The sequence below is a fragment of the Diadema antillarum genome, unplaced genomic scaffold (assembly GCF_040938485.1).
Source record: "Diadema antillarum isolate AM-2024a unplaced genomic scaffold, OU_Dant_1.0 seq00000798_RagTag, whole genome shotgun sequence".
NCBI classification, from domain to species: domain Eukaryota; kingdom Metazoa; phylum Echinodermata; class Echinoidea; order Diadematoida; family Diadematidae; genus Diadema; species Diadema antillarum.
The window spans coordinates 3,232,220-3,259,333 of NW_027271682.1; the positions used below are offsets into that span (position 1 = coordinate 3,232,220).

Genomic DNA, 27,114 nt, shown 5'->3' on the forward strand with positions numbered 1-27,114 from the left:
GTTCAGTGAAATGAGGGTAAATATGATAAGAATATATGTGTGTATAAGCTATAATGAAGGGTTTGAATGCAAAACTGAATCATGTTTTCTTGTCAGGTCATAATCATACATAGAGAAAAATATAGATTTTCAATGACACTGTACTTGAAGAGTTTGTTCGCAAAAACCGATAAGTCCATATTTGCCAAATGGAGATATTTGCGATTAAAGGTCAAGAAAAATACAGAGAATGATAAGAAAACTTTTGCTTCTTTTGACCATAACTTCAAAAATGTGCCTTTATATGTAGTGACCAATATATCATTTAAAAGGTATCATTTTGTACTTTATGACAGAAACCGTACTTAAAAATCTTCAAAAATGGACTTATCGGTTTTTGCAAACAAACTCTTCACTTGTTACATAGAAAGATTTGAAGATATTATCATAATCATCACATGTATGGTTTAATCATTTTTTTTTCCAGCAGCTTCAATGGCAAATTTTTCAAGTTGATAAAAATGGATATATCAGTCTTTTTTTTGGTTTTGTTTTTGTTTTGTTTTTTGCATTCAAATATGCACATAGGACCTACATACAGTCATGTATGAATGTATCCTGGTATATCAGTGGGTGTATATTCAGACAGATGGCAGAGACTCCAACTCTCCTGTTTTCGACGGGAGATCTCCCGCCGAAAACCCATTTTTGCAAAATCTCCCGTTCTCCCGCTTGAGATTTAATTTCTCCCGCCCTGACTCTGTGTCTCCCGTTGGAAAGGATTTCTTACTTATTGCTATTGTATGTTGAAAAAAAAAAGCCTTAGATAGCACCAGAAAGCATCTAGAACCCTAGGAATATCGCGCTTCGCACACATCAACTTGGAGTCTCCCGTTTGCTAGGGGTTTCAGGCGGGAGAATCTCCAGATCAGAAGGTGCTTGGGGTTGGAGTCTCTGGGATGGTGAATCATGTGATGTAAGCTCATGCAATGAAAGTATCCTGATATTTACACACACACACACACACACACACACACACACACACACACATCAATAAATGATATGTATACAATATATAATTATATATATATATATATATATATATATATATATATATATATATATATATATATATACATGTATATATATATAATACACATATGTCTAGGAATTGTTCATGTGTTGGACTTTGAATGTTATAATTATAAGAAGAATGAGTCTCAAATACGCCATCTGTAGATCCGACATGAAGGTTTTTATTCACAAAATTTTCAACCCGCCTCGGGTTGAAAATTTTATGAATATATATTGTATACTAATGTATATATTGTCTGTGTGATATAATACAGTTAAACCTGCTCCAGCAACTATCTATAATGACCAACTGCTCATAGCAACTATATGAAGATACTATATGAAGATATGAAGATAGATTAAAAAAAAGTGTAATAATATTAATGGGACACTGTAAATATTCCAAAAAAAAGAACAAAAAAAAAATGTTCTCACTAAAAGTTGACTTTTTTTTAAAGGCCTACGAAGGCAGTGTTCCTGATTCATAACAAATTCAAATGTCATCATCTTATCAAGAAATGAAATGTGTACTTAATCACTTCAGCTTCACCGAGTCAGTAGCTAGTTCCAGCCACTTTATGTTCGAGTTACTTTGATCATCCTCGTTCCGAATCATCATAATCACCTTGAAGGCATTTACAGTTATCATTGTGTAATGTAGTTTTTTTGTTGTTTTTTCTGTCCTGTCTTGAATTACCAGGATATTTATAACTAGTTTACTTACACAATTAAGAAAGGCTTTGTGTTAACAGCATATAACACTGCATTTTAATGGACCCCCTTTTTTTTTCCTCAGAAAAAAAAATAACATGTTGGGTTTGAGGCCATGAAAACATGCTCTCAATTCATCAATTTCCTCTTATTTTCGTTGATACCATTTGTTTTTTCTTTAATATCAATTTCTGTGGAGAAAAACAAGGAGAAAATTCTTTGAAATTGCATTTGTAATTTTCCTATTGTCTTATGTGGAAGAAAAAAGTGAAAAATAAATTGAAGTGAATTTATTACAAAATATGTTCTTCTATCTTCTATACAGCAGTCATTGTAGTTAGGTTTGATTCTGTGCATAATTATGTATGTGTATGTATGTATGTATATATATATATATATATATATATATATATATATATATATATATATATATAGTGTGATAATGCTGATATTCCTACCGCACGCCTCTGTCATCTTAAGTGAAATTATAGTTGAGACAATGTAGATAACAGAAGATGTCGCATGAAACCGGCAGAGTTGTGAAGCTTTTGACCGTGGTCTTCCTCAGCTTTAATATCTGTTTGTGAAACGAAATATTCATGAATATTATATGATATGTATAAGACATGATGATTATAGATAGAGAGAGGTAGAGTTGTGCACCAGAGAAACAGCATATATAATACTGTGCAATACAGTTTTGTTATATCACGTGGGAATAGCATGAAGATTTTGTCAGCAATAATTTTGGCATATATTTTATTTCTGTGTTGTGTACCTAGGGATAAGTGGCAAAACATCATCCCCTCCTTATCTGTACCCGGGTTTTATGTAAAATGAGACTGTATTTATGGAAAAGATAGAATGTCTGTAAAGGATTGCGATTTTTTGATGTTGTATTGGTTAACTGATAGGTATTGTTTTATACTTAGTTATTATATAACGTGGATAGAAGGAATTATATAATTATATATGTATATGTATGTGTGTATATAATATTTATGTGTATGTATGCATGCATATGTATATGGATATATATGTATATATATATCGTCGCTGGGGTGACAAGACCTTGTATCTGCAATTTTGGTGAAAATGACTTTTTTGGATTAATGGTCAGATAATTAGTTAAGTGATGTCCTGTCCAAATCCTAGATGTCTTACCCCAAACATGAAGCCACCACGGCATGTCAAAGGAATGTCTATCCCATTGGATACAGTGTTTTGGCTACCATGTTTTTTTGCTCTCCTGAACATGTGACATTTTGTAGATACGAGGTCTTGTCGCCCCACCAGCGATATATATGTATATATATATATATATATATATATATATATATATATATATATATTATATATATATACGATCTCAATATGAATATATATAAATATGAATTATGAATAGATTAATAGATAGATTGATAGAGGTGTACACAGAAAAATTATACTGTGCGACACAATTTTGTTATATTATGTGGCAAGAGTATGAAGATTGTTTCAGCAATAATTTTGGTACATAAAATAATGTGTATATTGTATATTTCTGTGTTATGTACCTAGGGACAAGTGGCAACACACTATCCACTCTCTATCCACTCTCTATCTGTACCCAGATTCCATGCCTGCTATTTTGATTGTTGGTAAATCAGCTGTAGGGGTTAATGACCACGAGAATGTTCATTGTATCGTAATTGTTAACAATCTTTTATCTGCACTGACACGACTGACACACTTGTAACACTGAACCTAATTCTTTATACTACCCCACTCCTGCCTGACATGCACCACCGCACACAAACCTTCCCCCAATATCACATGATCACTCACATCCCGCCACAAGACAGCCAGAAGACATCCAGGCAACGCAAACGTCTGCTTAGCAGGTTATTATATTATTTAGTTTATTTATGATATATGTTTGATAATTTTTATTGTATGATGTTTGTATGCTACATATACTCACTATACACTCATTTACAGTTATACATTGTTGAATGTGTTGCAAAGTGCCAAAAAATATTGCCAAGTATGACATGTAACTATTAACTCATGCTCAACTTATATTTAATATATTGTGTTTATGAGTTCAGATTTGTTATGCTCAAAAACATATATTTCGTTTCACAAACAGATATTAAAGCTGAGGAAGACCACGGTCGAAAGCTTCACAACTCTGCTGGTTTCATGCGACATCATCTTCTGTTATCTACATTGTCTCAACTATATATATATATATATATATATATATATATATATATATATATATATATACACACATACATACATAATCCCTCCCAATCTCCTTAAAACAACACACACACACACACACACACTCAACCACACATTCACATCCATCTGTCTTTAGTGTAACCAGTATTTACCTTTTCAATAATTGCAACAGTCCAGCGTATTTTTTATCAATGTTTATTGACACCAAAAATGGATAGCATGTAAGTTTAAGCAAAGAAAGAAATATATTAAAAATATCAAATCATGATACACAATTTCTTTTTTGAAATACCAATTTCTACAAACATTTGCCTAAATTGGCCTTCTTTACGTTCTCAATTCTGCACAACATATGTGGGAAATATACATGCACAATTTCCTTTTGATTCTTTTTTTTTTTGGTTAAATTACTTATTCTTTTTTATATCAGCAGCTTGAAAGCATGGTGCATATTTACAACAAAATTGGTGACTTTAATCCTCCTGGAAATCATTGTCTCTCTTGCATGTCTGCATGCATGCACAAACTACTCAGTAACCTAGTGTTTATTCACCGCATTTAGATTGCCTACATTACAATGTAAACTTATACGTCACACTTTGTCTCATTTTGTGAAACTTTAAGCACACAGAACCAGTTTGGATTCATGCACACAAGATGAGGAGCTGAAAACAGGTAGCAATTCAAGGTTGGCAAGAGCACTACTACCTGACATGCAACAGAAAAAAAAAACCCAAACAAACTTGTTTGTCTTCCATCATGTAAATAACCGATGATAAAATGATGAAACACGTTTCCATCATATGAATATTTCTGTCTCTTCCACACTCTTTCCGGCCTGCTCACAAAGTCAGAATCACCGTCTGAAGTGCTTTTCATTCATTGGTCAGTCGATGCCATTACGTGGCGAGGTGAGACAAAACTATTTCACTGCCCAATCAGTGAAATTCCAGAATTTTACTTTGGCCACCCATCCTTGTCCCTCCATTAGACCATGCCTCAATCAGAACATTGTAGGAGGTTGCGGATTTTTTTTCCCTTTTTTCTTGGGGGGGGGGGGGGGCAGGGTTACACTTGCGAACCCTATGCAGTCTGATGACTCACTTCTCAAGTTGTTGCAAAATCATTAAAAGCTGGAATTCGAACTTGTATCATGTCTGCTCTTTCTTCACTATTTCCCTCAATGGTGTTACATCTCAATTACTCTGTTGAGTTTGATGATGAAACTATTTGTACTTTTTGCATTATCATGTACGCACAATTTATATGTACACTGCAAAACAGGAATTTTCTCATGCATTTTAATTTTGCAAATTTTGTGAAAGCCATGACTCACAAAATTAAAATGCATGTTCACTCTCTCGTCAACACTTTATGCATTGAGAGCAAATGGCGATTTGTGAATAATTTCATGGTGAGAATAAAACCGTCGGCCCAAATTTGCAAAAAAAAAATGTCATGCCGCGAATATTTCAAGTTGTATATTTACATGTATAATACCTTGATGGATAGGCTCACGAGTGAAAAGATGTAAAACAAACAAGCCTAAAATAAATGCTATTTTAAACCTTTGGTGGGAAATGCAGAAATATCATCATAGACATGAGACTTGTGGAATTATTCAAATATGTTTGGATCCCTCAATACATCTATCCCACTAGCAATAAAACTATGGCTCAGCTTTAATTGATATATTCACATTTGTCCACTTTTTCATGTCCGTTGCCCTGCGTATAACGTGAATTGAACAAAATTGTTATTTACGACACCATTACAAATCAAAGAAAATATAGATATTTCTTGTCACAAATGATGTAACTATATCTGAGTAATGCAAACTTCTCTGGAATAATGGAGTAACAACCATGTGCGTAAAAATGGTGCACAGCACTCAAACTCTTGGCTACAGGCGGTCAAATATATATATATATATATGTATACATATATATATGTATTGTACTGGGTAATAGTTGTGAATAGATTTCATAAATGACTTTAAAACTGCATGAAACTCACTAACCTAGGAAAAAAAAAACATAAACAATTTCACCAAACATAACACAATATGCAAATGGTGTGAAAACCAATTCCATCCCAAACAAAAATGATACCACGCACCATGAAACAATCCTTAATCATATTTAACAACTTATGCCTTTGCCTCATGAGAGATAACTTTGTGAAAATGAGGCAAAAAAAAAAAAAAAAAAAAAATGCTAAGTATTCAAGCTATTTAACTCTCATTCATAATGTCATTCACAGATTAAACGACAGCACATCAAACTATCAAAGCAACTTTGAAAACTCATCATGCAGAACATACGATGTAGCATTAGAATGGTGTCCGTAGCAATCCTCCATTGCAGATCAATGCTGGCAATCACACAGAGTTCAACTGATCATGGCTTCTGGCATCTGATAAATACCACTGGTGGTAAAGTTTATCTCAGCCTTTTTGCAGGAAAACCATTTTTACAGGAAAACCATATCTTTAATTACAAAAGCTCAATTTCTATTTTAAAATGAAACACAACAACAAACTATGGCAGCTATCATGGGGCGACAGGGTGGTGTTTATGCTCATGAAAATTGGAATGTGTAAGGTTGTGAAATATAGGCTGTAAGAACTAAGAGTATTGTTTGATAGGTTCTATGTACTTTTTATCTATTATGTATTAAACATGTACATTTTTCACATTTTGCAATTTCACACTGCCAGGGTGACAATTTGCAAAGGCGGGTTGCTCTGTCTTACATTAATAATGAAATAATTCCCCCATCCTTTTCTTTATCAGAATCACATGCCTCCACTTTACAACAACACATTGTAATCTCTGAAATTTACATTTCTTGTTGGCATACTATTTCAGTGACTCACTTCTCCGACTATGGTCTCAAAGCAATTTCATTGCTCATATCTTCTACAAACATGTTGCCATGGTTTTTTTTAAATTGGTATCCACGAGGACAAGTTTCACATTTCTTCATTTAATTCTGACAGTTAGGCAGAACTTGGGTTTGCTAAAACTTTAATCAACCAACAAAAACAAAAAAAGAGGCAAGCTTAATAGGCAATCTGCAATCTCAACGTAAAACAATAAAAGAAATTTCACAAGAAATAATCAAAACTACGTTTTCTGCCAAAGAAAACAATCCTCCAATGTGAAGTCTATTATTAGTTACTATCTTAGGACAAGTTTTTCACTTTGATTCAAAATAATCACAGCATTGAGCATGCTTGAGAATTCCCTTAAAGCTCAGGTTGTACAAATAATAGTCTTCACTTTGTTTGTTTTCACCACATAATTGTAACAAGTACACTTGGCACAAAGATACTAATTTGCATGTGACTGGAAATAAGTATATATTACTACTTTCGAGAAAACATGAAAGATCATAAAGTTTCTTAAAGATAATATCACTTACCAGTTGTTTTTGTTTGTCTGACACTAAATTGCAGTGAAAAGAGAGACTCTACCATACAGTGCCATGCAGCAATGCATGTGCTTCTTTCAAGGTGTGTGGCAAGAAGCGAAGGAAAGAAATGAAGCTGCATCGGGCTCACATGACAATACTTTCCTGTGTGCGATAGTGTTCCTCAATATTCTGCTTTAGCATAAAACTTGCTAAAACTATCAAACCTCATAAAAAAAGTGGAGCAGATCACACAATGTACAATCATAGAGGCACAAAACCCAGGACCAGAGAAGGGTCTTTGATGAAGTTGGTTCTAAACACATCTCAGTACAATAATTACACTCACTAGTTCAATGCTGTACATACAAAATAAGCAGGAAATTCCCTCATGACTTTGCCAAACAACCAATTAGAATGATAATTATATCATTGCTATATGAGATAACAATTTGGCAACTGCTCATCGATTATCATCGCCCTGTCGATCACTCAGCTTTTATGTTTAAGTTTATTCTATATTGTTTTGTCTTGTTTTTGAGGTTTCTTACATTTCATCATCGTACATAACTCACAAATAGATATAAACAATCACTCATCAACACACATACTCACTTCAACAGCAATAACAACAAAATGGGAAAAATGTATTCCAAGTTAACCCTTGCCCCCGTTGAGGACAAGCTGATTTTGCCATATACACGCTTCCCATAGAAGCTTGCTCGAGTATACTTGGGTCTAGTCTTCAATCAGGTAATTTGGTAATACAATGTACATGTATTATGCAGCTGTAAGCTCTGACTATTGAAATCCTTCTCCATATCAACATTAAGTAATTACAGTGTACATGTGTGAGGATTGTACTGGTATCCTCTCATATTTTGCACTTCTGTACATACAATATGTCAACAATTCATACAATTCTGTTAGAAAGACTGACAAATATTAGATGTATGTTATAATAATTTACAAAACCTAAAATTCTTTGCTCACTTCATATGTGACCATGCATTACAAAACCAACAAAAAGTCGCTAGCCCTTATATTATGTGAAGATTCAAAATAGGAGAAACAGGTCAACCTATGTGTACTCAATCTTGAGTTTTCCACATTTTCTGAAAGCAAGCATTTCTACTACATTATTTTAAAGATTTTGAACAAATGTACTTTCATTGTGCTTTTAGCAGTTTTTCTAAAACAAATTTTTTTTTGTTGTTAAAGAACAGCGTGATTACATATATGTCTTAGAGGCCCCTTTCTGTTTCTTAAAAATCCTCTATATACTTTTCATTTTCAACTCTAATAACTTTTGAAAGGATGATGCTACTGCTTTGAAAGTTGGTATCAGTTATGGATTGAGTGTGTTGATACAGCATGCTCAACTTCAGCTTAATCTAAAAATCTGATTATGTCTTCATTGTTGATTCTACAGACTTTTACTTCAGAGCCTCATTTCTCAGGATGCACTTTTCCAGAGTGTGTGTTTTCATGCCAGTATACAGAAAGGTTAGGAGATATATAGAGTCCACTTGAATTGAGTTATATATCAATTTAAAGCTTAAAATTCTGCTCTTTCAGAATCTAAACATAACTGAAAATTCATGTCTGGCAATTTTTATTGGTTTTGTGATGCAGGGTGACATATATTTCTCCAGAGACAAGATGGCTTGGAGTAGGGGAAATTTGGAGACAGGATAATACGATCAGTTTGGCATGGCATCGTAATTATGTGTTTAGTCTTCTTATACATTGTTTGCTGCCCAAATCCATCGGATAATTTCGTCATTCTGAGAAGAGGTGCAGCATCACTATGAGTTGCGTGAAATTAGCATAAAGAGAGAAAGAAAGAAAGAAAGAAAAAAAAAAGGAAGAAAGAAAACATAAAACATATGATGCATCAATTACTGCTCTGAAGATATAGTGCAGGTGGCCACACTCCTTCTGTCATGTGAATTCCTGGAGATCAGACATTTGGGTTGCAAGCTTGAGGAGAAGGACACACATCCATCACTGCATTCTCACAGGTCTGCAGTCAAAACAAGATGCACAGAACGTAATTGCAGTACTGTAAAACACAATATTTTCGCGGCATGAAGTTTTCTGTGAATTGGAGCCAACGGCCTTTTTAACGGCGTGAAATTTTTCGAGAGTTGCCTCTAACACTCAATGCGTATAGTGTAGACAAGAACTTTCATGTGCATTTTAATTTCGCGAATCTTGGCTCACGCGAAATTCAAATGTGCGCAAACATACCTCGTTTTACAGTCACACACTGAAACGATGCTTCTGGATCAACTTCTATGTTAGAGTTTCTAGACAGAGATGACTCCACTTTATGAAACACACAAACAATTATTTTTGCAAAGGGGCAAACAAGTGCTCAAAATGTGGCAAAAGTCAGGCCATAAACTAAATATTTGGGGGAAATCGCACAATTTCTCAGAACACACAAAATTTGCTAGAGTGATTAGGACATAGTTCATGAATACAAAAACAACTAGCAAAAGCAAGAAATGTCTAATACCTAATTCCTACTTTAGTTTTGAAAAGGCCACAGAAGTTTGTAGTGCAAAATTTGAAATCCATCCAATATACAGTTAAACTCTCATAAGTCAATCTTCTCGGGACTGAGCAAAACACATCGACTTAGGCGATTTTTGACTTGTAAGTAAGTCAAAAAAAAAATCGACTTACAGTTACACCACACGTACATATGTATAATGTACATGTATGTTGTCTACTCTGGAGGTGAGAGCTGGAGCGGTGTGCCCGATATTTGCCCTTCAGCAAGACACTTTATCCACATTGATGCAGGCCAGGGCTCCACACTAACTTTTATTTTGGTGGCCCGATCGGGCCATCAAAATGATTGACTTTTATTTTTTGATGGCCCGAAAAAAAAAACAAACAAGCAAAACTAAATCGGTCCTACTAAACATAGAAAAATAGATATTAAGTATTACTGAAGTGATACAGGACGGTACCCACATCTAAAATAAATAAACAGAAAATTTAATCATCATATACCGTTCTTCTGAGAAAGATTTAGCAAATAGGCTTATAGATTATCATAAAAGTTGATGCCTATTTAGGTGGTCAAAATATACGTTTGAAATGAGAAAGTGGGAGCATTTGCAGACATTTGTAAACATCCGACATTTATTTGTCAAACGTAAAAACAAGCAACCAACATTCATTCTAGGATCTTACAGAGCTGAATATCATCCTTATTCATTTCCGAACGTGAAAGCAAACATCCGCTTTTTATTTTATCATCTAACTGAGCCGATTGATACCATTAATCATTTCCAAATATAAAAGAAACAATCTGTTACTTATTTTAGCATCGTACGGAGCAGAATATTACCGTTATTCGATCTCCAAATTCAAAAGCAAACACCCGACATTTATTTTATGATCGTAAGGAGCCAAATGTTACTGCTGTCCACTTCAGAAAGTGAAATGAATCATCTGACAATTATTTCAGCATCATAAGGAGCCGAATGTTATACTGTTTTTCATATTCGAACGTCAAGGCAGACATCTGACATTTATTTTACCATCAAACGCAGCTGAATGTTATTGTTATTCATTTCAAAATGTTACATAGCAAATGTCTGATATTTTAGCATCTCAATTATGGAGCAGAATGTTACTACTTTCCACTTCCGAATGTAAAAGCAATCACCTGACATTTATTTTGGCATCTTCCGGAGCCGAATGTTACATGCTATTTACTTTCGAACGTAAAAAGCGAACATTTGGCATTTATTTTATCATCATACAGAGTTGAATATTATTACTATTCATTTCAGAACGTCAAAGGGATCATTCGACATATATTTCAGCATCTTCCAGAGCTGAATGTTATTGTTATTCACTTTCGAACGTAAAAGTAAACATCCGGCATTTATTTTATCATCGTACGAAGTTGATTATTATTGTTATTCATTTCCGAACGTCAAAGAGATAATTCGACATTTACTTTAGCATCTTCTGGAGATGAATGTTATTGTTATTTACTTTCGAACGTAAAAGTAAACATCCAGCATTCATTTTATCATCGTATGGAGTTGAATATCATTATTATTCATATCCGAAGGTCAAAGCAAACATTCAACATTTATTTCAGCACCGTACGGAACTGAATCTTACTATTATTCATTTCCAAAAGTATAAGCAAACATCTGACATTTATTTTAGTATTATACGGAGTCGAATATTACCGTTATTCATTTCCAAAAACTAAGAGCAAACATCTGACATTTATTCTAGAATCTTATGGAGCCGATTGTTACCCCTGTTCATTTCCAAAACTGAAGGCAAACATCCCGCTTTTTTTGGTGGCCCGGCGTGCGTTTTTGGTGACCCCGGTCGCAAATTAACCATTCGCGTAATCGTGATTCGATTCGCGAAAAGACTCTGCTTAATATAAGGCATAGATCACTAAACTCGGTAGGGGCTACGTCGTCCTTTCACCAGGTCTCGTTACAAAACCAAAATCTTGCGTGAGTTCTTGTGTTACCTATCGTTAATGTTAACGAAACATTGTTAATTTGCGCTAGGGATCGTTACTCATCGTTACTACAAACGTTAATTTTCCCGATCGTTACTTTGCGTTACTAACGATTCAGGTGAAACCGCTTGCGTTAATGAAACGTTAATGTTTATTAACGCAAAGTTTCTTTTGGTATATACTGTATGTAAACAAAAACTGGCGTCTCATGATTTTGACAGTGATTTATTACACAATATTGTGCATTGGTACTTCTCTATGAGTTTTTGAATTTAGGATCATGGAGTACATTAAATGGAGAAATGCATGGTGTATGTCGCATTTGTGTCAGGACCAGGGTTTATATTTTTGGATATTGGTAGATTTGTGAATAGCACCCAACTCACAAAATTCATGAAAATAGAAAAAAAGCAAAACATATGCCATGTACAGTATCTTACAACTAAACTGGGAAGCAATAAAATAGAAAACAATTCCTAACATACGTAAAGGCATAAAATTACCGTGAGATATATCGCTGCTGTTATCTAACATGCTACTGACCATCATAGTTTTTTAAGAAATCAATATAAAAATCTACACAAGTTCTACTTACCACATGATCTCTCAACCACTCTTTGAATTCGTAGCGATACATTGCCATTTCGTAGTCATACTTCTTCACGTCATCTACATTACAATCCGTCTTTTCACCTGAGCATAAAAAAAGAAAACACACAAAAAATAAACAAGTGAAATGGAGAACCCGCCCCCCCCCCCCCCCCAAAAAAAAAGGGGGGGGGGAGAACTAAATTTATGTATGGGTGCAGAGGTCAAACCGACTGAGTCACAATCTGCTAAGATGGATTCAGTCAGTTGACTGGCTGGACAAAATATTTACGGTGACATTAGTTTCTATAGAATTATTAATTTCTTCATTATCATAGAGCAAAATGAAATCTTTCCACTGATACCTCAGTTGTTACATAGCAAAGAATATTCTTATTATTTACTCTGTTTGTTAGCTTTTGTTAGTTTGAGGATGCATGTTCTGCTTGACTGTTTTTGCCCAGGCAGATTACCCAACTCTCCATTCCTTGTTGATGGGCAAGAAGATCTTTTATTTTCTTCTTTTTTTTGCCGGCCTTAAAGTAGTCATCACAAGAAAAATAGCTTGATATTCATGAATAAAGTGAACTACACATTTCTGTAAAGATGAAGTCTCTAGGAATATGAATAATTAAGTTTCAGAACGTGAAAACGTCACCAGAACAATGGAGAGATGGTGTTTTGAGACCTTTTTCCGACCGTCAGAACCCGATCTGATGGCAAAATTTTGGGGACTGAAATTATGACTTCACGTAAGGAACGCATCAGCCCTGCGCTGATGCGCCATGGTTCAAAGCGTGAATTCCGCATGATCTGCATAGAAGGCGAAGTCTCTCCTTCACACAATCCGGTACAAGTTGGTTATCATTTTTGTAGATTTAAGTTACTGGATTCATCTTGCTTGGAATTACTAGTAATTATGTAGATGTTATCTTTTCAGACTTCTATATGCGCTTTTGCGCCTCAGTCTCACCTCATAAATGGCTCGTAGGCATAAGTGCTCTACTTGAACTGACTAGAACCAGAAGCTAACTCTGCAGAACCCTTGCTACTCGCAATCACGTAGGCCTATGTGATCTCGATGTAATGCCAACGGTTCGGAAGACGTGCAAGGTCAATATCATTTAGGTTTCACTTCATGTTGTAATGTACGAACTTTAATAGTCAGGTACATAATTTAATTATGAACTCTTACACCTACGTGTGCATGCCACTTACACGTGTACGGTAGCTATTTTAGCTTGAGTGAAATCAGTAATTTGGTACATGCGCAAATATCTTTTAATAAGTCACATTAAAAATCTGTTTCAGGCAACATTTCCCCCCGCTTTGACACCTTTTCATATATGATTTTCTTAATATAGATCTCGCATTCTTTGTCCTTTAAAGATTCTCAGAGAATTGTGGAAGGAAGGGGCTAAAGTGGATGTCATTAGAAACTAGCAAATCTGTCTACTCAGTCATACCAGATGAATCCACCTCAATGGGGAAGGGCACGACTTTGGGGCTGGTCTTTCCCGATGCGCTGCTCACTGTAACAAATCCAGGATAAGTACAAGTAGTCCCGTCAGGGCAGTTAAGGCTCTGCGTATCATCTGTTATTATAATGTGGACATGGAGAAACTCTCGACAGCCCTGCGCAGTGTTGAACCTCTTGGAATTGACCTCGTAAGTTCCTGCATGAAGGTCTGTAATGAATTCTGCTTCCATTTCTGTGCCTGCTTCACCCTCAAAGAGCAAGAAGCAGTTGGTGACACTGCCGTTAAGGGTGCGATGAGTGCAGTTTTTCTTGTCATACATGTCAGTGCGGTCCTTTATAGCTGTGTGGATGAACAGCAAATTAAACAAATAAGAGCAAAAGCAAATTGAAAGACAAAGGAAAGAAGGCAATATCTCCTCCTTCACTTCATCATTGATATTTCATAATTTCTTCTTTAATAAGAATTCACTTTATATATTGAAGGCAATACACTGTGATTGACAAGACGTGTCAAAGTCAAAGGGAGGTTGTAAGACTTTTTAAAGGTTATATGTATATATCCCTCCTGCGAACATCATGAAATTTTGCATGGTTGAAGAATAATGCCTCCCAACATTTTGTATGAAATATCATATGCTTCAGATTTAAACAGAAAAGAGAGTAAAGAAATGAAACACTAACTCCATGCCACTCGAGAATACGATCCACTTTTGTACCAAGAATAAGTGTTGGAATTTTTCTTGAGGTCAGAAAAAATTCACTGGAAATCAGACAGATAGAGACAGCTGTCAAATAAACAAACAAACAAATGCTGGCAAAAGCGTAACTTTCTTGGTGGAGATAAAAATAAATTACGGTGGATGCCCCTGTAACAGCACAAGTCAACATCACAACTTTATGTACCACATGGACAGCCCCTTTTGCGAGTGGCAATGGTACATGATGAAATCATCAAAATACAGTAAAAGTGGAAATTTTTGCAGTGTTGAAATTTTTGTGCACCTCACGCAACCAGAAACTAGCGCGAAAATAATAGCATTTTTTTTGCTTGCCATATGTTCCTGTGCGCAATGTCTTGATTCCGCAGAATTAAAAATGTGTGAAACTCTTCTGACCCCACCAAGCGTGAAAACTTAGTAGCGCAAAAATATCCACTTTTACAGTAATTTGCTACATTGGCGGAAATGCTAGAGCCACATTGCGGAAGTGTTCAATCCATCTCACAGTTGGTAAACTACCCCCAAAAAAAATGTTTTTAGGTTAAAAAATATCTCTTACTTGATGGAAGCGATGGCAATCTTTCGCTGACACCAAAACTGATGGCGCACTCATCCATGGTAGCATACACTCTATTGTTCTGAATGGTGACGTCTCTGACACCAAACAGCCACCTCTGCTCAAGCTGGGCATAGTTAAGTGATAGAGGGACAGGGGAGAGGGAGCATAAAAATGCAAATCATAACATGAACAATATTGTGCTGCGATAAAGTATCGCCATAACTGAAGACAAATGAGCAATACTTATAAGTTTTGTACTTGAAATGATAACCAAATAGTATCCACCAACAATAGAATTTACCTGTTTCATTACAGACAAAAGTGTCGGCGATTGTTCCTACCCTCTATGGCATAAATCTATTAACAATACACATAGTTTTAGTGGTTGCAAGACCAAAACTGTTGTTCAGTGTTGTCCAATGAAAGCAGTTCGATGATGAACACAATAATGTAGAAACGGTCAATATGTTGCAATCACTTTGATAGCATATACTTTATATTAATGTTCTTGCTCAGGGACCATTTCCAGTGTGAAAACTACAATTTCTTACTAATTTTTGCATTAGATATGTTGCAATGAACAAACTTTCCAAATCACATAGTGATATTTTCATTTCATTTCGCTCAAAACTGCTTTTAATCAAGAGGAAGAAAGTATCGTAAGTACTTTGCATATTCAGAGTCATACGGTTTAGTCCCACAACATATGGTTCCGCTGCACCCTTCCAGCTCTTGTGCATTCTTGTCACTTACATAGGTATTATTGAAGGTTCGACGCTCAACAATGATTTTTTTTTGCACCTCTGCACTGTCTGCACTGATGACGACCTTCAGAATCTTTGCATTGTCTGAAATGGATAGAAAAAAAATGTCACATGCCTCATTATCTCAAACAATGACCACTAATGCTGCAAAGAGTAAGTTTATCTATCCAATGTAAAAGCCCTTCAAGTGAGCAGCAGCTTGCAGATTATAAGATTATATGTATGTGACCGTGCATCACAAAGGGAACAAAAAATCGCACCCCTTGATTTTACGTGAGGACACAAGAATAACAAAGCAGTACCCGCTGCACGCTATAAGGATTAGAACCAACACTTGCTGTCGGGCGAAAGCTCGGTGGTCTAGTGGAGATGACGCCTGTCCGGTGATCAGGAGGTCGTAGGTTCGAATCCTGCTCGAGTATGTACGCCCATGATTTTTTATCATGGCTACTACTAAAACACTGATCAATTCAATGCTTATTTACGTCGATGTAGGGCAATTTGTCAATCAGTTGCAATGAAAACATCTCGACGGAAGAATTTCATGAATTTGAATAACAAAGCAGTACCCGCTGCATGCTATAAGGATTAGAACCAACACTTGCTGTCGGGCGAAAGCTCGGTGGTCTAGTGGAGATGACGCCTGTCCGGTGATCAGGAGGTCGTAGGTTCGAATCCTGCTCGAGTATGTACGCCCATGATTTTTTTATCACGGCTACTACTAAAACACTGATCAATTCAATGCTTATTTACGTCGATGTAGGGCAATTTGTCAATCAGTTGCAATGAAAACATCTCGACGGAAGAATTTCATGAATTTGAATAACAAAGCAGTACCCGCTGCATGCTATAAGGATTAGAACCAACACTTGCTGTCGGGCGAAAGCTCGGTGGTCTAGTGGAGATGACGCCTGTCCGGTGATCAGGAGGTCGTAGGTTCGGATCCTGCTCGAGTATGTACGCCCATGATTTTTTTATCATGGCTACTACTAAAACACTGATCAATTCAATGCTTATTTACGTCGATGTAGGGCAATTTGTCAATCAGTTGCAATGAAAACATCTCGACGGAAGAATTTCATGAATTAGAGTTACTTGAGTTTTTCATATTTTCTGAAATAGCTATCCTTCTTCTACATTGTTCCTTAGTTTGGGATCAGAACATGAATTGGAAAGTGTATTTTCAGCAGTTCTTCTACAATCTTTTTTTCTGTTCAGTAGTGAGGTCTGGTATGTCTTAGAAGCTCACCTTCACTTCTTAAAATCCTTTGCATACTCTTCACTTTCAACTCTCATAACTTTTGAAAGGATAATGCTACTGCTTTGAAAGTTGGCTTTAATCATAGAAAGAATGTGTTAACTGAGCATGCTACCTTTCAGTTTGATTTGATAATTCCTTTATTGTTGTTGCCCTAGTGGTTTACATCCTGTTTTTGTCACATCCATCACAAAGCTAGCGTGGTTTGGTAAAGATTACAGTGTTTGACCAGACCCTGTACTTCAGAGCTTCTTTTCTCAGTTCACACTTTTCCAGAGTGTGTGTTTTCTTTCCAATATTTAGACAGGTTAAGAGAGTCCATTTGAATTAAGTCATACATCATTTCAAAGCTTAAAGTCTGCTCTCTTAAAATCTGCTCTTTACTAAAAATCCATGTCTGGCGACTTTGTGCTGGTTTTGTGGTGCAATGTCACATGTATATTAAATCGCATTCCAAGCCCTTTTCTCTGAGAAGATGAAATCCAAATATTTTCATCTATCACCCATATCAAAATTTGCATATATACCATATACACAGCACAGTTGATGGCAAAATGTATTGTCATATTTCATTGGTTTCTCCATGTCTCTAAATTTCGACATGCCTTCTTTGCAGCTCTTTTTATTTTCTTTCCCTTATATTTTTCTTCATTAGATCACTATGTTTTGTAAATGTGAGGGCAATAGGGCATGCGATCAATATGGACTAAATGTTAACAGGTCATTGGTATCGAGTTAAAGCTAAAACACAGTACTCGTAGGGGCTCCAGATTTATCTTTCACCAATTTGAATTTACTTGCAATATATCAGAAAGTTCTACCAAGAAAATTGTTTGGCTGACATAATTTGCCTGGACAGCACATTCATTTTCTTGAAGGATTTTGAGTTTTGAAAGTGTGAAATGATCAAAGTCGGCATACCAGCTTTTATTTGGGAATCACCCTTCCTGTTCAGCATTGCCGGGAAGTAGAACATTACATGATAATCAATCATACAATCGTAATCCTAATTTGCATTGGATTTGTTCTAGTGCGGAAGATCGATGGATATTGCCGTTGCCCCATTTGTTGATTATTCATAATCAATTATGACAAATTATGTAGCAACCATGATCAGGTAAGCTCCAAAATTGTGGACTTTGTGGCAAACCTTCATGGTTAATATATTTCTCGTTTTTTTTATTACACAACTGAAATCACGCTATCACAGCAGTATTTTGCTCATTTCTTATGCATAGGTGTACATTTTGGGGCAATAAGTGACAGTTCTGCAGGCATACAAGAACTAAGTTTTGGTTTTAAACTCTCTCTTTCATGGCAGAGTGGAATAAATAATGACCTTTATGCAATCTAGCATCCTCTGCAGTCAACAGCTCAGCTCCATTTGGGCTGACTTGCACAAAGAGCATCTCAGCAATGCCACAAAAAAGTTATAATGATGGATCAGGGAGGTGATCTAGACCCCATTTACAGTGCGAGGCGCAAAAGGCCAAATGCGGGGCCAAAACTGGCCACGCATTTGGCCACGCTCAGGAGGTGGTCTCGGTGTAAACGCAAACTGGGCCAAATGCGCAGCCAATATTAGTCTGGCTTCCAAACCCTCTGTCCGTACTATTTCGCTATTCAGGATATTAACCCCCTCAACGTCAAAGACTAGTATAGTTTTAGGTGGTTTTGTCCTGCAAAGGATTTTTCCTTCGGCAAAGGCCTTTGCCCGAACGGCGACTTCGTCGCCACGGAATCCAGTTGGCAAAGGGTCTGAAAACCAGACTATACCAAATTGCGTTTGTTTACAAGCAGAGCGCAAAAGGTCAAATGCGGGGCCAAAATTGGCTGCGCATTTGGCCATGCTCAGGAGGTGGTCTCGGCCGCGGCCGAGCCCAGCATTTTCTCAGTGTAAACGCAAACTGGGTGAAATGCGCGGCCAATTCTAGTCTGGCTTCCAAACCCTCTGCCCAAACCATTTCGCTATTCAGGATATTAACCCCCTCAACGTCGAAAACTAGTATAGTTTATGGTGGTTTTCCATAGGTAAAGGTCTTTGCCTGAACGGCGACTTTGTCGCCATGGAATCCAGTTGGCAAAGAGTAAAGACCCCGTTTACAGTGCGGGGCTGGGCCGAGCCACGGCCGAACCCAGCCTCAATTGCGGGGCCGAGCCCCGCAATTTTAATTCAAGCCTTTCAATATTTTGTTGTAGTGGCGCTCTGCTTTTGACCCTTCTATAAGTTTAAAGAAGAAGTGAAATTTAGCACTTTCACTTGACCTTTGACCTTTAGGCAAGAAACTTCTGAGAGAATCTGTATTGGGTAATATATGCATACACTAAGTTTTAAGAAAAAAATCCTGCAGGAATTGCATAGACCTTTGAACCATGACCCCTAAATTCCCTACATGATCACTGCCAGTCAGTACATGCATATATACTAAGTTCCATGAAGATACCTTGAAATATTTGTGAGATAATGGAGAAAAAAGTAACATTTTAACATTTTCACTTGACCTTTGACCCTTGACGTTTGACCTCATGACCCAAAGCTCTCTCTGGGGAATCTTTATTTGGTAGTTCATGTATACACCAAGTTTCAAGAAAATACCTCCAGGCATTGCATAAATATTGGGGAAATAGTGAAATTTTGAGCATTTGACCTTGACCTTTTGACTTTTGACCTTGAGCATGTGCGCTTATAAGTTGATAGGCACAACTTCACCCACTCATACATATGCATGCCAAGTTTCATTAGGATACCTCTAACAGTTTTTTTAGATATGCTGTCCACAAAATTGATTACGGACAGAATGACAGACGAACGGACGGACGGACAACCCGAAAACAATAATGCCTCCGATGACACTTCGTGGCGGAGGCATAAAAAGTGTAATTTTAATGAAACATTCGACTCACTGGGCCCATTCAATACACACACATTTACTGATGCCAGTGCATTAATGAGGCAGAGAACAAACTGCAGCAGGACAATCCATTTTTGCTGTAACAGAGCTGGTCGTTAATTACCAGACCTACCAACCTTTCTGACTGAAAAAAAAAAAAAAAATAGGGATAATTTGGCTCAAAAAGCATGAAATGCATGTGTAGCAAAATTATCAAGAAAATTACAAAAATCCAAAAGAAACGAGAGTTGGAATGGTATAAATTAAGATTCCTCCAAATTCAGAAAGGTTGAGAGGTCTGGGTTACTAATGTCCTCTTTTGTCAAAGGATCTGGGTGCACATTGAACTTCTTGGTCGGCCTTGAGATGGCAAAACAACGTTTGTTGAAAATTCATGAAAATTGACTTAGTCACATATTTCAGCTTATCTTTGTGTAATCTAACTCTTGACCAAACCTTGAAATCAGAACCCATTGAGATATGATGCTCCCTCCCATTGGAAAGTGTTCAAATTTTGTTGGCAAAACAACATAAGCAGCGATACGCTTGCCCCTGCTCAAAACACGTCTGGCATGGACTTGGCAAAGCAGCGTATCTACAAGCGATACGCTGTTTTGCCATCTACATGTTTACACAGGAATAGGCTGAGCACATATGCAGCTGCATATGTGCACGCATATTGACTTTGTAGGACATCATACGCCTGCCAGTGATCGAGACTTAGGTTGTTTTGCTGTATTAATGGCAATAGTGTGGTTATGTTGAGACGGTAAAACAACGTATGTTTTGATTAAAAGCAAATTATTCTTAAAATAAAGGGTCCTGTGAAATAAATTTGCATGCACTGTATTACTGATACTCTTGGTCCTTCAAGGGTAAGATACTGTATGAAGTATTGAACGCAAACAGAAAAAGAGCTGCAGGTTTGCGAAACTTCTAACTTGATTTACTGGAAAAGAAGTTGGATAGAGATACGATGTTTTGCCATCTCAAGGCCGAGGTGGTGTCAAGCATAACATCAAAGGAGAGGAGATAATTTCTACTCCATCTATGACGCCTCTGTGGATGGAGCAAGCGTCAGCAACAAAGACACAACTTTGATGCCTGTCAAATATGGAACATTTCTCTTGCCTAGTACTGAAAGACTAATATCAAAGGTTAAAGGTTAAAGAGTGGATTACAAGAGACTTACTCGTTCCAATAAACACGGTAATTGAAGTCTCTGAGCTTTCGGAGATGGCAAACTCTTGTCCATTGACACCCTCCAGTACAGCCAGGGCGTCGGTCACACTCTCGTCCAGACCACGAGGATAGGTGCAGGTCTGTCCGAATCCACAACTCACCACATTTCTGTTCAGCAGTGGGTACTTCTCCAAGTGAGCATATATGCTGCTTGAGCCAATTACGTAGGGAACCATACACTGAATGGTGCCACCAAAATTTGGAAAAACATACAAATAAGAAAAAACGTTAGTCATGTGACCATCATCTTAAATGGAAGGTAGTGACAAACTTCAGCAAACAGTGTAATACAAAAAAAAAAAAGAGAGTTGAAGTGTGTATTGCATTCAGGTTCTTCAATGCTAAGTTGATGTTAACCCATTGAAGATGAGTCCTGAGTATACTCTGGCAAGTGTCTATGGGAAATGAATGTTGTAGCAAAATCAGCTCATCCTCAACAAGTTAAACCCCGGTCACACAGCACTTAACGGCTTAATCACGGCCAAAACACGTTAAAAAGTGGTCTCCCGTGAGGCAGATGGTGTTGTTCGCGTTGATGTAGAGTTTAAGACGAGCTACGGTCAATTTATATACGTGGCAGGACGCGGGGAAAAATCTGAACGGTGTCGGACGCAGTAAAAAGTTTTGAACTGCTCAAAATTTTATTCCACCGACAACCACGGGCGGCACATGAGGTAAAGCTGCGCGGCACATGAGGTAAAGATGCGCAACACATGTGAAACACATGTGATAATTTGTGTTCTGGCAGTGATTAAAACTTGGGGAGACGCAGTAAAGATGCAAAAGTTTAGCGGTCTGTCACGGGCAGAGCACGGTCATCTGACGCGTGTTACGCATTGGTATCACGGGAAATAGCATGTGTTTAGCGGCTTACTACTGACAAATGGATTTTTCCGCGTACACACACGTGGATGGACGTGGTTAGTCGCGCTTAGGCAGTGCTTCAGCAGTGGAACAGCCGTCAACGGCCATACCCCGTACAAAGCACGGCCAAACCAAAATGGACCAAAATATTACCAGTTACGACCGCGTCCACCAGATTTTCATAACTTTTTGTACGTGATTTGGACTTGGAGTGCTGTGTGACCGGGGCTTTAAAAGGAATTTTCCAATTATTCTCTGACAATTCTGGCAGCATTTCTCTGCTGCTGTATCAGTTATCCACATGAAAGCATACCACAGGATAAACACCCACGGCACCTAAAGATTTTTTTTTTTTTTATTACTATCATTAAAAGGGTGTTGATATCTACATACATGTAGATAGATAGATAGATAGATAGATGTACCTTGGGGAGTTGATGGTCACCACAGGGTCAAAGGTCACATGCAGGGGTCAATGAACTTTTAGGGCCCAATGTACTGTGCATTTAATTATGACTCCTAACTTTTGATCCAAAGGTCCATTTGTGAACAACAACAAAAAAAAAGGTGTTGTACGTTTGTGGGCGAGACACATCACGGCACGCGCCATAAAAACATTGGGCCCTAAAGTTCATTGACCCCTGCCTAAGAGCTTTGACCTTGAGGTGACCTTCATATATGGTAAAATGTGAAACTTCTTCTTCTTCTTCTTCTGATTAAGTCTGCCTCCTTCAATAAACTGAAGATTCTTGCAGACTGGTGCTATTTACATTATAATACAATTTATTTACAAATATTTACAAGCACATAGAAAATTTGACGAAAACAACTAGCCACTGTGATCAACTGTTAGACGGTTTCGAAATGATCCCACAGATGGCGCTGAAACAATGTCTGACGACAGTGAATTCCACTTCCTTACAGTTCTTGGGAAGAACGAATGGCGATGCGATTCAGTTCTCGAATATGGTACCTGATAGGAGTGTGGTTGCGAAGCTCTCGTTAACTGAGTAGCCTGTTTGATAATATAGTCCTGTGCTGAAAGAGGAGTAAGATTATTGTGTATTTTGTACATCATAATTAGCCTGTCATTTTCTCTGCGCTGTTCCAGAGTGGTCCAATCAAGTTCTTGTAGCATTTTGGTGACACTCGAGGTGTTATGGTAGCAATTTAAAGTGAATCGCGCAGCTCTTCTCTGGACCATTTCCACTTGGTGGATTAGGTTCTTGGTAGATGGGTCCCAAACTGTAGAAGCATACTCAACAATTGGTCGAACCAACGTTTTGTGAGCTGTGGCTTTAACATCAGAAGATTTTATGCGAAGATTGCGTTTTAGAAATGCAAGCACGTTATTGGCTTTATTGACAGTACTATTGATGTGTTGGGTCCACTTCAAATCAGAAGTGATGGTTACACCTAAGTACTTCACGGATTCAACAGATTCAAGAGGGGCGTTAGGCCAAGTAAAAAAAGAAACCAGTTTCTCGTCCTCGCGCGCATCGATTTTGGCCGCCGCGTCGATTTTTTTACTATTTACTATTTTCAAAATGGCGCTGAAAATACCAAGAAATTCATAATTCTCGTCCCAGCCCACTCCCCGCCCGCATCGATTTTCAGTTGCCGCATCGACTTTTTTTGATATTTACTATTTTTTCGGCCGCCGAAACACCTACCAATCGTGATGATGTCTCATTTCTAATTACGCCTTGCGTCCTCTACTTCGCTGTAGTACACCTGTAGCTTCTGTAGTGCGTATGTAATAACGCATGCATCACACTGCGAGCTCGGCAAGAAGGAATGACCCACAAAGCAGTCGAACTGTAGTTGGATGGGCGGGCGGCGCGGGCCGGCCTGAGTTGTGATGTACAGCGCACTCAGTACGTCGTGAACGTGATAGCGGCAACATAATTGCGAACAATCGCTGATATTCCACGCATAATTATTTCGCGCATTGTTCGTATTTTTCCCCGTTTCTCCTATCTTAAGCGGATGAATTGTACTGTACAAATGCTTGTGAGGATTGTATCGAGTTTGTATACATTTTCATGTCATTGTGACTATGTGCATGTGTGTGCAGTGTCGGAAGGTACGGTGCCCGTGCAGTGGCGCTGGCCGTGCCGCACCGTATTGGCAAAGTGTGCGTGTCTGTACAGCTGTAGCTAGCTGTCCAGGGGGGTGTTTCATAAAGCTGCTCGTAAAGTTACGAACAACTTACGAGCGACTGGAGATCAGTTCTTGTGCTGAATTATGGAAATTCTGATAAGTATAGCACAACAGAACTGATCACCAGTCGCTCGTAAGTCGTTCGTAACTTTACGAACAGCTTTATGAAACAGGAGCCAGGGTCCCCATCCCCTGGTCTGTCAGCTGTCTGCACGCACGCATGAACACATTAGAATGTGTAGAGGATCGTACACTGCTCTGTAACGTTGCATCTGACGGCAATGTATTGTTCTATTTTGAAGAGAAAATGAATGCGCTTTTCCAGCAAATGTAGAATTATTAAATGGGTGTATCTACAAAATAAATAACTTTTCCACGGATTCTGGTTTGTCTCGTATTTCTGCGGGATACTTTTTTTTTTAACGATGTAAATTCACGGACACGGCCGTGAGTCGTATCATCTGTAGTGTGGCATGCAATCATTCATCATTTAAATGATGAGTGATTATCAAATGTCTTTTTAGAACATGAAGGAACATCTTTAAATGTTTAATGCTACAATGCCATATCAGTATCATTTTGACATCCATCTGCAATTGTACAAGCGAGTTTCCAGTTGAATGTGCTACAATTGTACTGTGAAGAAATGCAGATACATACCAGCTGTGTGGACACAAAAAGTCACAAACACCAATGATAAATAAAGCAGTGTTTTGAATATCATGGAATTTATTTCAGTCGTACATTTGTTGAAAGACATGTTTTTTACCTGTTTCAATTAATAGCACAATACATCAGAATTGCAAGTACACTGGTATCAGAAATGCCATTACAACACTAAATACACTGTACAGTATTAAGATGGTCATTTTCCCTTGACATTTGTGTGGAAAGAAAAAGCAAGTGTATTTCTGTAAGCATGAAGTTTCATTTCAAGTATGGTACATATATTTATTTGTTTGAAAATGCACAGAGTGCAGGCAAGACATACACTTGGGAACTGGTCCCTCATAACACAGCTGCCAGAGTGATATTTCATTTCATAAATTGGATATAGAAAATAGTAAAGCCCTCTCTCGTTACCTTTCTCAGAATTACCGGACGAGAAACACATATTACTTTCATTTTGACAATCCTCGAAAAAATAGTAAGATATCAAATAGTAAGGACCTCCCTCATCGCCTTGCTCAAAAAACCCGGACGAGAAACTACTTTCTTTTTTTACTTGGCCTTATTTAGATGATACACGTGTTGCACCTTGCTTCTTTTCCTGGATATTGTCAAAACCTTGCACTTATCTGTGTTCAAATCCATCATCCATTTTTTTGCCCAGTCACCAATTTTGTTTAGGTCCTCTTGAAGACTTTGCGTATGATGTTGATTGTCGATGGTCATGTAAGAAATTGCATCATCGGCAAAAAGGCGAAGCTTTGACGCGAGACCATCAGGCAAGTCATTGATGTAAAGCAGAAAGAGGCAAGGCCCAAGAACCGACCCCTGAGGCATTCCAGATCCTACCACTACTGAAGAAGATTTAATACCATCCAAAACAACCCTCTGACTTCTTCCATTGAGAAAACTTTGAATCCATTTCAGATTTTTCCCCGATACCGTAGTAGTCCAGTTTACGTAAAAGCCGCTCATGTCCAACCTTGTCAAAAGCTTTTGAAAAATCCATGACTATAACATAAACTTTGTATGACCCCTCTTCCCTCGAAGTTTGATTGCAATTGAAGCCCAGAGTAAAGAGTTATTGAAGTTTTTGTATCGTTACGGACAGACGAAAGACGGACGGACGACGGACGGACGGATGACGGACGGACAGACGCCGCAGGCAATCCCTTAGTCTCCCCGAACCTCCGGTGGGCTCGACAATAAAACTACAATGAGGTCTGAGGTTGATGTGGCACACGGGGTGTGTTCATCATGGCACATAAAGAGTTAAGTTGTGAATGATTTGAAAAAACGATGTCAAGAAACCTCTTTAGCTATTGCGTGAGTTATCATTTACTGATCAAGTCATTAAAAAATCTATTACTGAATATGCCATATTATATATCTTAATAGCGAGTCCAAATTTTCGCAAATCGGGACTTCCCGGTGATTTCACAAGTGGTTAAATTCGTGGTTGTGGAGTCCTGTACTGAACGGAGAAATGTATATGCATACGTCACATTCATATCAGGATCAGGGTCAATATTTTTGTGTGTCTTTAATTTCAAGAATAGTATTAATATAAACTCATTGACTCACGAAATTCCAGAAAATAAAAACCTCGCGAAATATTCAGCACATACAGTATCTGTGTCTGAAGGACAGAGGGGTTTCGATAATTTTTTTTTTGTTGGGGGGGGGGGGGGCATCTGCCCTACCAACAATTCCTGCTGCATATGGCCATGATTGTGTCCCATCCAATTCTAACTATCCATTGTGAATATTATTTATAACATTGCACACCCTATTTCCTGTTTATAAGCAGACTGAAATTCAAACCATAAATAGATTGAATGCAGTGAGAATACTAAAGGGTGTAACTTAAAGGTTGTTCAAGAATTGCCAGGCTTATGAATTTACCCTGAGAAGTGCCTTGGTCTATCAAATGTGTTAGCAAAATCTTGGGAAACTGATTATGCACGGAACAGAATTACAGGATGTATCGGGGG

At 37.6% G+C, this 27,114-nt stretch overlaps 1 protein-coding gene across 1 annotated transcript in view; it reads right to left on the reverse strand.

The window, feature by feature from the left end:
- Positions 1-9,228: 9,228 nt before the first annotated feature.
- Positions 9,229-27,114, reverse strand: part of LOC139739449 (semaphorin-1A-like) — a 43,592-nt gene continuing 25,706 nt past the window's right edge. Inside the window, exons 11-16 of the mRNA XM_071650060.1 lie at positions 21,375-21,603; positions 16,023-16,117; positions 15,270-15,393; positions 13,978-14,331; positions 12,519-12,616; positions 9,229-9,433 (exon numbers count right to left, since the gene is read on the reverse strand). Of these exons, the coding sequence (XP_071506161.1) occupies positions 9,371-9,433; positions 12,519-12,616; positions 13,978-14,331; positions 15,270-15,393; positions 16,023-16,117; positions 21,375-21,603 (963 nt within the window). The 3' untranslated portion in view covers positions 9,229-9,370. The remainder of the gene's footprint in view (positions 9,434-12,518; positions 12,617-13,977; positions 14,332-15,269; positions 15,394-16,022; positions 16,118-21,374; positions 21,604-27,114) is intronic.